Here is a 13637-nt window from a genome sequence, read left to right as displayed (position 1 = left end):
TGCCCACACCTGGTGCACCTGGCATGGAGGGGCAGGGCCCTGGGGTATTTCTGGGGCAGGCCCGGTCCTTGTGCTGTGTCAGGGTTGGGTGCAGCCTCACTGCTGAGTCCATGTCCCGGGGCGGGAAGCTGCGTAGTGATCTCCCACCTCTGTGCAGTCAGTGGCCTGTGCTCCCCACTGCCATGCTGGAGCCTCTACATTTATTTGACAAATAAAATCTGCTGAATTTTAAAATCTTGTGTGCAGAATTATTCATGTTTTGGTGCAGAATGCCCTAAGGAGTAATTAAAAGCTTTCTTAAAAGACCATACTTGATGCATTTCTATACGCAATAGTGTATACCACCAGTTGATTCAATTGCTTATTCTTTCGGGGCCTTGTTCTCCCCTTGAGGTGTCTGGACCCTGATTGTCACATGGGGGTAACCCGTTTCTTACCATGACACTGGCTCGGTAACCATCATGTCACTGGCAGGGCTGCTTGGGAGCACAGGGTCATTCCCACCCAAAGTCATTGACTGTGATAGGAATGATCACCAATACAAACACCTCTGCGAAAATGTCAACACAAAAGGCTAAGCCTTCTAATGCACACACTGGGCCAGAATCATCCTTCATGTAATTCTGTTGACTGGTATCTTACCACGTGGAGAATCAGTGCTATTTCCTATAGGAAATGTCTCCTTCCCTAATGTGTAAGGTGACCTGTGACAGCTATGACAAAATCCTGGACAGACTTCACTGAATGAAGTTTAAGTATCTTAGGAGCTCATTATGTAAAAAATGAACTGTTCAGGTACTGTTAGGGGAGTGTATGTAACTTCTTTTAAAGAGAAGACATTACCCAGGCAAACAATGGGAACTGTTCAATTCAAAGGACTGTTTGAAACAATGGGAAAAGACCAGTATGACAAGTATGTTTCCCAGGGAAATCTCGAGGAGGAGGGTGATGCAAAAACTCTAGGTATACAAAAACTCAGCTTTTTGAAGCTTTGCGTGAGAGGACTTTTTGGCTACTGGTCACCAGCTACATGAAGACAGATCAAAAGACCCAAAAATGGTATAAAGAAGTACCTCATTCACACACTGTGTAAGCCGCCTGGAAATACCCTGATCAGGATGGAGAGAGAGACACATCTCTGCCCAAGAGACTGGGTGTCCTTGCTGGACCACAGCAGGGGAATACAGGTGCAGAGGCCCTGAACTGTGATGTAACCCTCTGCTGTTATTTTGCAGGTGAATTCATGGTGCATGGGAGTCTCTTTGAGTTTCGCAAGATGATCAAACAAGCAACTGGGAAAAGTGCTCTACCGAATTATACCTTCTATGGATGCCACTGCGGTGTGGGGGGCAAAGGAATGCCTAAGGATGCAACTGATTGGTATAGTAGTTACTGATTACAGCAGTATTCTAAAAACGCAGGCATCACTGGTGAATTACGGTTCTATAATCCTTTCTCGAGACACCAAACAACTTGAGCTTGCTGAGTGTCAGCTGCATCCCAGCTGCATCCCAATAGGTAGGACCCTACCAAATTCCTGGCTGTGAAAAACACGTCCTGGACCATGAAATCTGGTCTTGTGGGCTTTTACCCTGTACTATGGAGGAGACAAGCATTTTTCAGATTGGGGGTCCTGACCAAAAAGAGAATTGCAGGAGGGTCACAAAGTTATTTTAGGGGGGTTGCGGTATTGCCATTCTTACTTCTATGCTGCCTTCAGAGCTGGGTGGCTGGAGAGAGGTGGCTGTTGGCCAGGCACCCAGCTCTGAAGGCAACACTGCTGCCAGCAGCAGTGCAGAAGTAAGGGTAGCAATACCACAACTCTCCCTTCAATAATCCTGTGACACCTTCCCACACAACTCCTTTTTGGGTCAGGATCCCCACAATTACAACACTGTGACATTTCAGATTTAAATAGCTGAAATCATGAAATTTACAATTTTAAAAATCCTATGACTGTGAAATTGACCAACATGGACCATGAATTTGGAGGGCCCTACCCATAGGCTTTGCAGAGTGAAACACGGGTACAGGAAATAGAAAGCAATAGCAGAAGGAGAAAGGAAAAAGGGTTAAGCCAGGGAGAAAAGATGGGATCGAATTCATCCTTATTGTAACTCCACTGAAGTTCATTGAGTTACTTTAGGAGGCATGTAGCCTGATTTGTGCTCACAGGAGTTTTGAAAGAAGACTGAGGTCCAGATCCCCAGTTGAGATAAATGAAAGTAATTCCCTGGAGCTACACTGATCTACAGGAGCTGCGGACCAGGCCCTGAGAACAGAACTGCAGAGGGACACAAAGTCTGTTCCAGACGTCAGGAGATGCAGAAGAAAAGGCTCTCACGCCAAGCCCAGACAGAATGTGTGGGAAAACAGAAAGACGGCCAGTAGAGGGAGCAGAGAAAGTACAGTAATAAGAAAAGCAAAGAACCGTGATATCAGAAGGTTTAGAGTGAGAGGAGAATAAAATCCATTGACTTCAGTGAGACTATTTGTATGAGTAAGTTTTGCTAACTGCTTAACTCTGCTTAGCCGTGAAGCTGCAGGATCTGCTTGTTTCATGTAACTTAGAAACCGATTGAGGGGCGGGGTGGTTGAGGAGTGGGTTGTTTTGTTTTTCCCACATACTATGCTGTGTATCAGCTTCAACCTGATTCTACCTACAGGTGTTGCCTGCATCACGACTGCTGCTACTCACAGTTGACGGCTCAACGATGTCATGTCATAACTGACAAATACCATTACACTTACAGGAGAGGAGTCATAACGTGTGGTGAGTAGCCAGGCTCATAGAAAGACAGGCACTTCCTTTGTCTCTGCTCCCAAATCAGCTCATTGCTTTGCTGTGCCACTGACTTAAAATCTGTGGGGTCAGAACCTCAGCTGGAGAGCCTTGAGTTCAGTACAGCTAGGCCAGCTTCCCCCAGCTGGACATCGGATTCACAGTCCGACTCTAGACAGCCAAAGGTAAATTAGTTTCAGAGTAGCAGCCATGTTAGTCTGTATCTGCAAAAAGAACAGGAGTACTTGTGGCACCTTAGGCCTGGTCTACACTGGGGGGGAGAGGGGGAATCAATCTAAGATACTAAGCTTCAGCTACGAGAATAGCGTAGCTGAAGTCGACGTATCTTAGATCGAATTAAAATTACTTACTTCGCATCCTCGCGGCACTGGATCGACAGCCGTGGCTCCCCCATCAACTTTTCTTCCACCTCTCACACTGCTGGAGCTCAGCAGTCAACAGGAGAGTGATCGGGGATCGATTTATCGCATCTACACTACACACAATAAATCGATCCCCGATAGCTCGATCGCTATCCGGTGGGTACTATAGACATACTCTTAGAGACTAACAAATTTATTTGAGTACAAGCTTTCGTGGGCTACAGCCCACTTCATCAGATCCATAGTATGGAACTTATAGTAAGGAGATATATATACACATACTGAGAACATGAAAAGGTGGGAGTTGCCCTACCAACTCTGAGACTAATTAATTAAGATGAGCAATTATCAGCAGGAGGAAAAAAAACTATCATAGTGATAATGGCAAGAAGGTGACAAAAACAGACTCCAAGGAGAAACTACTGAACTTGAATTAATATGCAAACTAGATACCATCAATTTAGGCTTGAATAGAGACTGGGAATGGCTGAGCCATTACACACATTGAATCTATTTCCCCATGTTAAGTATCCTCACACCTTCTTGTCATTATCACTACAAAAGTTTTTTTCTCCTGCTGATAATTGCTCATCTTAATTAATTAGCTCTTAGAGTTGGTAGGGCAACTCTCACCTTTTCATGTTCTCTGTATGTGTATATATATCTCCTTACTATATGTTCCATTTTATGCATACACTGAAGTGGGCTATAGCCCACGAACGCTTCTGCTCAAATAAATTTGTTAGTCTCTAAGGTGCCACAAGTACTCCTGTTCTTTTTAAAGGTAAATAAGAGGAAAATAAAATGGAAGTGATAGAAGTCATCTATATTGGGATTTCAGACCAGCAGAGAGAAAGAGAGGCACACATTCATCTTGATGGTGTATGCAACCCCCTTTATCCGCATTCTGCAAACATCTGCCCGTGCTGAAGTGTTGTTCACACGGTTGTGTGCCAAAAAGGAAAGTGCCACAATTACTCGTGAGTGTGCACGGGTGCCAGGATTTTGCACAAACATTCACAATGGAAGTGTTCACAAGCCATCTTGAGAACTTTTATAGCTTTGGAACACTCTGTCAGAGAGGGGAAACAGCACCAGGTGACTTCAATGAGTAGTGAGAAAAGAGAATTAGGAGCAGTGGTGACAGGCACCAACAGTTACACCAAATGGTTTGTTAGCAGCCCCTGGGTTGGAATATGTTTTGAAGGAACAACTTGTCAGCTACTCTGGAACCATGAATCTCTAAAGCAGAAATGGTGCTTGTGGAGGAAGGGGAGTGGGGTGGAGATGGGATTTTCAAAAGCGCTCAGCATTGGCCTACAACTCTGCCTTCACTGAAGCCAATGGGAGCTTTGCCATTGGTCTGGATGGGAGTAGAATGAGCCCAATGCTGAACACTTTGGGAAATAATGAATCAGTGGCTGACTGCAAATAATTCACCCAGCTCTGATGCTCCTGGAGTTGGTGCCTCACTCCCTAAGCAATGTGCTTCTTCCCTGGTCTTCCCAGGTCCAGGCAGCTGGTGTAAAAGGAACATCTGCGAGTGTGACAAGGCCGCTGCATTGTGCATGAAGCGCAACTTAAGGAGCTACAACAAGAAGTATCGCTTCTACTCCAACATAAAGTGCACAGGGAGAAAGCCAAGGTGTTAAGCAAAGGCTCCTTGCAATTCTCATTAAGCCATCCCCTATTCTCATGAATTCAGCATTTCCACACTGTTAAGCAATCAAGTGCTTGACCTGAGATTGGGAATTGCTTCCTATCAAGTGGTTCTTGGCTGCTCTCTCCCTAGGCTACTGTCAGGCAGAATCCAAGGAACTGCTCTTAAATAAGAGACCCGATGTGCCTTAACTGCATCACGATACACAGGATCAGAAGAGAAATTATTTAGAGGGAGAAAGCAACACGTGTCATGTTTTTGATTAAAATATTAGGAAGAACTGGTACGTGTCCTCTGCCATGGTAAGTTATGATGGGAGCCAGAGGGAGTCTCTCCATTTCTTCAATAGTCTTTGGATTGGGCCTAAGTGCATAAGTGAACATAGAAAAATATTGATTTCCTTTGCTCTTGCTTCAGTGCAGATTTGCTTTCTGCTGCTTCTGAATAAAATGGAAGAGTGTAACCGTGTTCTTCTCTGGGTTGTGACTCAGAGGCATTCGACCAACCTGAACTAGTCACCATTCAGCGTGAGTGAGAAAGCTGGAAGCAGCTCCCCCTTCAATCACTTCACGTGGCTGATTGGCTTGAAATGATTGGCCAATTTTCTCTGGGTTCCGTCACCCTCCTGTCTTGAAGGAGTTCAGTCAGTTCGAGCACAAGGGAGGTGGATCTCAGGAAGGCTTCACCCCCAGGGAGAGTAGGTGGCATAACTAGCTCTCCTGTCCCACCTGGGTGTTTATGCCGGAAGGACAGCTTTAGATAACAACGGGCACCATACGACCCACGTTGTGAAGAGACTACTAAGGAGATGCTCTCAAATGATCACATCCCATTCCAAAAGGCGCCACCCTCTTTTTACCCTTTACCCATCACAAGAGAAGTCCTGGGCACTCTGTCATGTCACCTTAACCAGGTTTTCTTCCTTGGAGGTCCTTCCTCCATAGTTTCCATGTTCAGCATGCCTGGTGGAGACAAGAGAAGTGCTCCCACTCTTGGCGCAATGAAAGTGCGAACAGTTGGACCTAGTCTAGTTTTACCTTCAAACCCAAGCATTGTTCACAAGCACTGAAGCAAAGAGCCCAGTGGGACAGAAAGGGTAGGAGTGACTGGGTTTTCCACCTGGCAACATATCCTGGAGTAGGGTGACACATGCTTATGTCCTTATTATCATTTAATTATTGAAAGCCAACAACGTGCTCCGCAGTGCACAGACGTAAAGGCCGACATCATATCTCTTTCATGGAGCTTACGTTCTGTACTAGACAATGCAGCTCACGCACCCAGTGGATATAGTGCAGGACTAAAGGTTAAGCAGTGTTTTGTTGTGTTTTTAAATGATAGCCACTCAGTAGCTGATGCAGAAACATCTGGATCTGAGCCAAATAGCTCAAATCATCTACAACCTCCACTCCTCCGGGAACCTTCAGCCAGACAGTTCTGCCCAGTCCAGAACCCAGATCCAGGTCTCACTGCCATCAATGGGATTTTAGCAGGTGAATTTGTCCTGAAGTGCATTAAAAGTAGATTATTTCCACCCAGTTACGACAAAAACCCCAGCTTTAAATCCACCCTTAGCCTCAGGTTCAAGCATTGTTGAGACTCGTTGGAGCTGAGCGACCTGTGGAACTCAATATGAAGGTGCTGCTAATCCCTTGCAGCTCACCTGGGGTGCGATAGAGGTAAATCAGGACTCAAGGGACAGGGGACAGGTGATTGTTCCAGAGCTTACAGATGTTGGCACCTACATACTAACTTGAACTATTGTGCCCACAGGTTGTCTGCATGCACTTACTGTCTGTGCACCTGGGCTGCCTATTGTCAATTAAGATAGGAATCTCCACCCCCCGGGCTGGGGCTCTGCTAGTGTGTGCCCCATGAGTTAGTGCGTTCAGTGGAACAAATCAGCAGTTGTAATAGCCGTGGGAACAGACGATGAAAACACTCTCCGAATTTGGGCATGGAAAGGTTGACAATAACTCCATGTCAAAGTGCAGAATCTCATATGATTAGTTAGTTTGGAATTACTGTAACACCTAGGACCTTAGTCATGGATCAAGGCTTAACTCCTTAAAGGTATTTTGACACCTACCTCCCACTGAGGTCAGAAACCTAAATACCTCTGAGGCACCAGGCCCAGAACCGTCCTGCGCTAGGTGCTGTACAAAATTATTTGGAATAACTGCAGGGGGAGGGTACTTTTGCTGTGCTAATCCCCTTCACATCTTGGCCTACGGTTGTAGCACCACCACCATTTATCTGTGTTTAAACATAAACCTGCAGTCCTCACGCAGGCCAAACTTCCATTGGGTAGCCATAGAATCATAGAATTGGAAGGGACCTTGAGAAGTCATCTAGTCCAGTCCCCTGCACTTATGGCAGGACTAAGTATTATCTAGACCATCCCTGACAGGTGTTTGTCCAACTTGCTCTTAAAAATCTCCAATGATGGAGATTCCACAACCTCCACAGGCAATTTATTCCAGGGCTTAACCACCCCAACAGTTAGGAAGTTTTTCCTAATGTCCAACCTAAACCGCTCTTGCTGCAATTTATAACTTTATAAATGTATTCTCTATGCCATTATCTAAATCACTGATGAAGATATTGAACAGAACCAGACCCAGAACTGATCCCTGCGGTACCCCACTCATTATGCCCTTCTAGCATGACTGTGAACCATTGATGACTACTCTCTGGGAACAATTTTCCAACCAGTTATGCACCCAGCTTGCAGTAACTCCATCCAGGTTGTATTTTCCTAGTTTGTTATTAGAAAGTCATGCAAGACAGTATCAAAAACCTTACTAAAGTCAAGATATACCACATCTACCACTTCTCCCCTTATTCACAAGGCTTGTTACCCTGTCAAAGAAAGCAATCAGGTTGGTTTGACACGATTTGTTCTTGACAAATCCATGCTGACTGTTACTTATCACTTTATTATCTTCTAGGTGTTTGCAAATTGATTTCTTAATTATTTGCTCCATTATTTTTCCGGGTACAGAAGTTAAGCTGACTAGTCTGTAATTCCCTGGGTTGTCCTTATTTCCCTTTTTATAGATGGGCACTATATTTGCCCTTTCCCAGTCTTCTGTGATGTCTGCCATCTGCCTATCTTCCATGACTTTTCAAAGATAAGTGCTAATGGCTCAGATATCTCCTCAGTCAACTCCTTGCATATTCTATGATGCATTTAATCAGGCCCTGGTGATTTGAAGACATCTAACTTGTCTAAGTAATTTTTTACTTGTTCTTTCCCTATTTTAGACTCTGATCCTACCTCATTTTCACTGGCATTCACTATGTTACACGTCCAATCACCACCAACCTTCTTGGTGAAAACCAAAACAAAGAAATCATTAAGCACCTTTGCCATTTCCACATTTTCTGTTATTGTCTTTCCCATCTCATTGAGTAATGGGCCTAGCCTGTCTCATAGACTCATAGACTCTAAGGTCAGAAGGGACCACTATGATCATCTAGTCTGACCTCCTGCACAATGCAGGCCACAGAATCTCACCCACCCACTCCTGTAACAACCCCCTAACCTATGTCTGAGTTATTGAAGTCCCCAAATTGTGATTTGAAGACCTCAAGCTGCAGAGAATCCTCCAGCAAGTGACCCATGCCCCATGCTGCAGAGGAAGGCGAAAAACCTGCAGGGCCTCTGCCAATCTGCCCTGGAGGAAAATTCCTTCCTGACCCCAAATATGGCGATCAGTTAAACCCTGAGCATGTGGGCAAAACTCACCAGCCAGAACCCAGGAAAGAATTCTCTGTAGTAACTCAGATCCCACCCCATCTAACATCCCATCACAGACCACTGGGCATACTTACCTGCTGATAATCAAAGATCAATTGCCAAATTAATTGCCAAAATTAAGCTATCCCATCATACCATCCCCTCCATAAACTTATCAAGCTTAGTCTTAAAGCCAGATATGTCTTTTGCCCCCATTACTGCCCTTGGAAGGCTGTTCCAGAATTTCACTCCTCTAATGGTTAGAAACCTTCGTCTAATTTCAAGTCTAAATTTCCTAGTGTTCTGTTTATATCCATTTGTTTTTGTGTCCACATTGGTCTTTCTCTTGCTTCTAATGTATTTGTAGAATGTTTTCATGTTTCCTTTTATGTCTCTGGCTAGTTTGATCTCGTTTTGTGCCTTGGCTATTCTAATTTTGTCCCTACATACTTGTGGTGTTTGTTTATATTCATCCTTTGTAATTTGACCGAGTTTCCACTTTTTGTAGGACTCATTTTTGAGTTTTAGATCATTGAAGATCTCCTGATTAAGCCATGGTGGTCTCTTTCCATAGTTCCTATCTTCCCTATGCAGTGGGATAGTTTGCTCTTGAGCCCTTAATAATGTCTCCTGGAAAAACTGCCAACTCACTTCTATTGTTTTTCCCCTTAGACTTGCTTCCCACGGGATTTTACCTACCAACTCCCTGAGTTGGTGATTCTGGGCCACAGTTCTGTCCCTCTTCGTTTGTTGTTCCCTCGGACAATCCAGCACGGTCTCACTCTTAAAGACATGGGATGAAAACTTGGCCCCATTGACGTCAATGGCAAAACTCCTGGTATTTTCAGTGGGGCTGTGATCATTCTTCATTGTTCTGAAGGGAAAAAAATAGTTTCTTGCCAAATTGGCATCAGAATGCAAAGACTCTGCCAAAGGGGCGTGAAACTCCAGCCTGCGAGTTCCTAGCACAGTGAAAGTATTCACAGTGTGAAATTGCCAGGCAGACACCGGAGTCTCTACAGGGGGTCTTCAGCATGATCCCTGCCTAAATACAATGGAAGAGTCCTTCAGACTCAGAGAAAAGAGGGAAACAGGCAACACCTTCTATTACAGACCTGGCCACTCATCTGGATCATCTTGAATTATGGACCTTGGAGAACAAGATCCACCTGGCTGGGGTAGAAGTGGGAGGGACAGAGTGGAGAATATAAGAGAAACCAGTGGCTAGCGCACATCAGGTGTTACTCCAGCTGGCAAGGTCGTCTTAAGCCCAGAGAGGTGAGTGCTTTACAAAAGAGAATGCCCTCTAGTAGGGACCTTGCTACACTGACTTCATTTACCTGGGAAGTGGTTAGGTATCATGGTGATTGGTGCAATAGATATTATTTACTGATCTTTTTCTTGCATTATGGGATCAAGCAGCTGATACCCATTCCGACAAGTTGCAGCTTCTGCTTGTGTCATTGTGAGTTATTCCTTCTAACTGGTAACCGGCCAGGAAAGCAGTCAACTTAAGACAGACTTCCTCTGTGCGTGTGGCCTACCCTTCACTGCGGCTGAGATTGGCTTTGGGACATCGGGGTTCACTAAAGCATGTCTACACTGCAGCTGGGCGTGTAATTTCCAGCTCAGGTAGACACGCCAGTGCTAGCCCTGTTTGAGCTAGATCACTAAAAATAGTAGCCTCCCAGACAGGGCTTTAACTCATGGTGACAAGTGGGTTTGTGCTCCAGAAGTTCAGACTTGCCTCTCTATCCTCTCAGCAGCTTCCTGTGCAGCAGCCAGCTATCCGAAGCCTGCCTGCTAACAGGAACAGATCCAGACAGAGATCGATACTACGGAGTTGCTTGCCTGAGTGAAAGATCCAGGTGTTTCCTCTCCCAGGTCCTGCACAAAGATGAGGAATCTCTTTGCAGTCACCTTGCTAATCACCTGCAGTGAGTACAGCAAACTGGTGACTCCTTAGTCCATGCTAATTACGCGATCGCTTCGGCTCTGTAACCAGCGTTCCCCCCTCAGAACAGAATCCCCAGCATCAGGGCAGCCCGAGTGAGGCTCAGTGCCTGGCACACCTGGCCGCAGCTTGGGGTCTGGACGTCGGGTTTACTCAGCCCTTACCGGGGCGAGGCCCACTGAGGTCACTGGGAGCTTTACCCGAGTGAGGCGTATTAAAGCCTCAGGCCCCAGCTCATGCATGGCCACACACATTTCTGTGTAAGGGCAGGGGAGAGGGTAAGGTATTCACCTTGCCCCTTGCATGGCTGCACAGGGGACTCTTGCACTACAAGTCCCTGTGATCCAGGGAAGTGCTGAACATTCCCGCTCTCCCACCAGAGAGTAAGCTGGAGAAAGGGGCCAGGGAGGAGTTGGAGTCCTGGTCCTGCCACCTCCAGGTCCGGTCCCCGGATCAAGAGCAATGCAATTGTGGGACGTGTCTATGCCGGTCTAAAGGCTTGAATGAGGATTGTGCATCCCCTTTGCAAGGAACACAGCAGTAGAGGGCACAAGCTGTCTGGTGCCCCGTGTAGAGCAGTGCAGCGCCACAGCACCCCCTAGCAAAGGGCTGTGGCATTAAAGCCACATGCTAACCCCCTGATTCAGCTCAGCGTTCTTTCACCAATGCAGTGTGCTCACCATGTGCACTAATAACAACAGGAAAGGGGGAAGTGATCTTTCCTTTAGAGGAAACCATCCTTCCTAGTGCTCTTGCTGGTTTGCAGGTCTGTCCGGAACACAGGGGAGTCTTCTGGAGTTTCGAAAGATGATTAATCAAGCCACAGGAAAAAGTGCCATCCTCAGTTATTATGGGTACGGCTGCTACTGCGGGTCTGATGGCAAAGGGGAACCAAAGGATGCGACAGATTGGTAAATTGCCACTAGATTTTTTTTTAAATATATCATTCCTCAAACAGCACTGTAATCCCATAGGACTGGTCAAATGCACCTTTGCAAAACCTTGCCAAACAAAACACTCCCCTAGTCAAGCCCCAAGATTAATAAAGGGAGAAGTCCTCCAGAGCCTGTCATAGTGAGAGAAGGGGCTGGTGCTTAACTATCCCTATAAAGTGCAGTAGAGTTTACTATCAAGGGTCCTTTGCAGGAGACCTACTGGATGGAAAGTCTCTTAAGATGCTCACTGGCTTCTGCAGAAAGCTCAGTTTCTACCAGCTACTCACCAGGGCATTTCTGATCTTTAATTATGGATCCTCAGATATGGCCCTGATTCAGACATGAACAAATACATGTATTAGTGGGAATGTACCGGATATGTACAGTAAATCCAACAGATGCTTAGGCAATGGCCAGACATGCTCACATAGAAAAGATTGGCTATACTGGATGATAGTCTCTTTCGTTGCAAGCAGACCTTTGACCCGTACCTTTGCTCTTCCTTCTCCGCGGAGGTGCTGCCGAGCTCATCACTGCTGTTATAAAAGGCTAAAAGCTAGTGGATGTTATGGCAACACAGAGCGATATAGTTACACCTACAAGGACGGGGACATCCTGTGTGGTGAGTTCTCTCTCCTTGGTCCGGTTGGGATGTCCTCTGCTTCTACTCTCCAATCAGCACACTGGTCTGGTTCTTCGCCTTTCTCGCTCAGTGTCCTCCTTCCAAATGGCCAAATGTTATGGCCTTATCATTGATCCAGAAGAGACGGGTTCGAAGGGGAGGGCAGCACCAGGGTCCCTGGAAGGACTCTGGCTCTCTCCCCTTGTGTCATGGACCCAAGAAGTGAATTAACAGCCCGTAGGTATTGGAGTTGCAACATCTTGATTCCTTGAAAGCCTTGGTTCAGCTTCTGACCCAATGACTTTGGCCCCTCGTCCAGCTGATGTAGGTAAATTGGGGTCCACGCAGTTGACTGTAAGGGGGTGTTAGGAGCTCACTTTTTAAGATCTCATCCAATCAAATGTAACCTACCACCAGTGTGAGTGAGGACGCCTGTAGCAGTACTTCATACCTTCTTTGCATTCACACAGCCCGAGTATAAGTGACTCCACAGGGCCAGTGGGGAGTCAGGCCCTGAGAATTAGTCACCTTCCTCCTCGTCGCAGCGATTGTCCCGGGAAAAACATGCATCTCTCTCTCTTTCTGTCTTGGCAGCTTTGGGGAGCTGGTGCGAAGAACAGGTCTGTGACTGTGATAAGAGCACTGCTTTCTGCCTGGAAAGGAACCTGAAGACGTTCAACAGCCTCTACGTTCGCTACCGAGACAGCAAGTGCACAGGATTCACACCCAACTGCTAGGGGCCACCCTGTCCCCCGCCCATCATTTTACTGACCACCCAGCTGACAAGAGTTTGCACATGCTGTTTCCCCAGGACCAATGAGGCAGGAGTGGGACTGTAGAATGGACTGTGACCTCTGAGTGCTTTGCTATAGAGAACAAGAGAAATTCCAGGGAACTGCTTTTAAATAGTCCAGCAGCTCTACCTTAAAGCGGGTCACTAGAGCAGACCAGACCGGAAGAGAACCACATCAGATGGCCAATATAGGAAAGAGAGTTGAGACACCGGACAGGTTCAATTCCTGGCTCTGGCACTGACTTTCTGTTTGACCTTGGCCAAGTGCAGATTTTTAAAGGCACTTAGGCACCTAACTCCCATTGGAAGCCATGGGAGTTAGGTGCCTAAGTACCTTTATGAAGCTGGGCTGTAATCCCTCTATGCCTCAGTTTGCCCATCTGTAAAATGGGGATAATAGTCCTTTATTTGCCTGTCTATGTAGCGTGTAAGGGACTGTCTCTTCCTATATGTTTGTACAGCACCTAGCATGATAGGGCTTTGAGCTCAGTTTGTCCCAGAAGTGCTACTTGGATATATATAATACTACAGTACTAAAAATGGTGACTAGGGACCATTTGGTTGAACTGGGATTCTCCTAGGATTGCTGCCATAAGCTCCCCATTGTTTAATATTCTGGTTACGGGTTCATTTCCTTCACTTTAGTTCCCATGCGATTTCCTTTCCTTTGCTTCTAAATAAAGGTGAGCAGAACACCTTATTCTGCAGCACGGGACAGTCTGTTGAACTGATTTTTCCCCCCTTTTTATATATATATATATTAGAG

The 13637-nt window shown here is 46.1% G+C and overlaps 1 protein-coding gene across 1 annotated transcript in view; it reads left to right on the top strand.

Annotated features, from left to right (window-relative positions):
• LOC115637056 overlaps positions 1 to 11426 on the top strand; it is a 28554-nt gene extending 17128 nt beyond the window's left edge. Inside the window, exons 9-13 of the mRNA XM_030537893.1 lie at positions 1236 to 1380; positions 2667 to 2773; positions 4675 to 4810; positions 10331 to 10504; positions 11288 to 11426. Coding sequence (XP_030393753.1) covers positions 1236 to 1380; positions 2667 to 2773; positions 4675 to 4810; positions 10331 to 10504; positions 11288 to 11336 — 611 coding nt within the window. The 3' untranslated portion in view covers positions 11337 to 11426. The remainder of the gene's footprint in view (positions 1 to 1235; positions 1381 to 2666; positions 2774 to 4674; positions 4811 to 10330; positions 10505 to 11287) is intronic.
• The last annotated feature ends 2211 nt before the right edge of the window (positions 11427 to 13637 follow it).

This window comes from Gopherus evgoodei, chromosome 18 (assembly GCF_007399415.2).
Source record: "Gopherus evgoodei ecotype Sinaloan lineage chromosome 18, rGopEvg1_v1.p, whole genome shotgun sequence".
Lineage (NCBI taxonomy): Eukaryota > Metazoa > Chordata > Testudines > Testudinidae > Gopherus > Gopherus evgoodei.
This window is presented reverse-complemented; position numbering and strand designations above follow the sequence as displayed.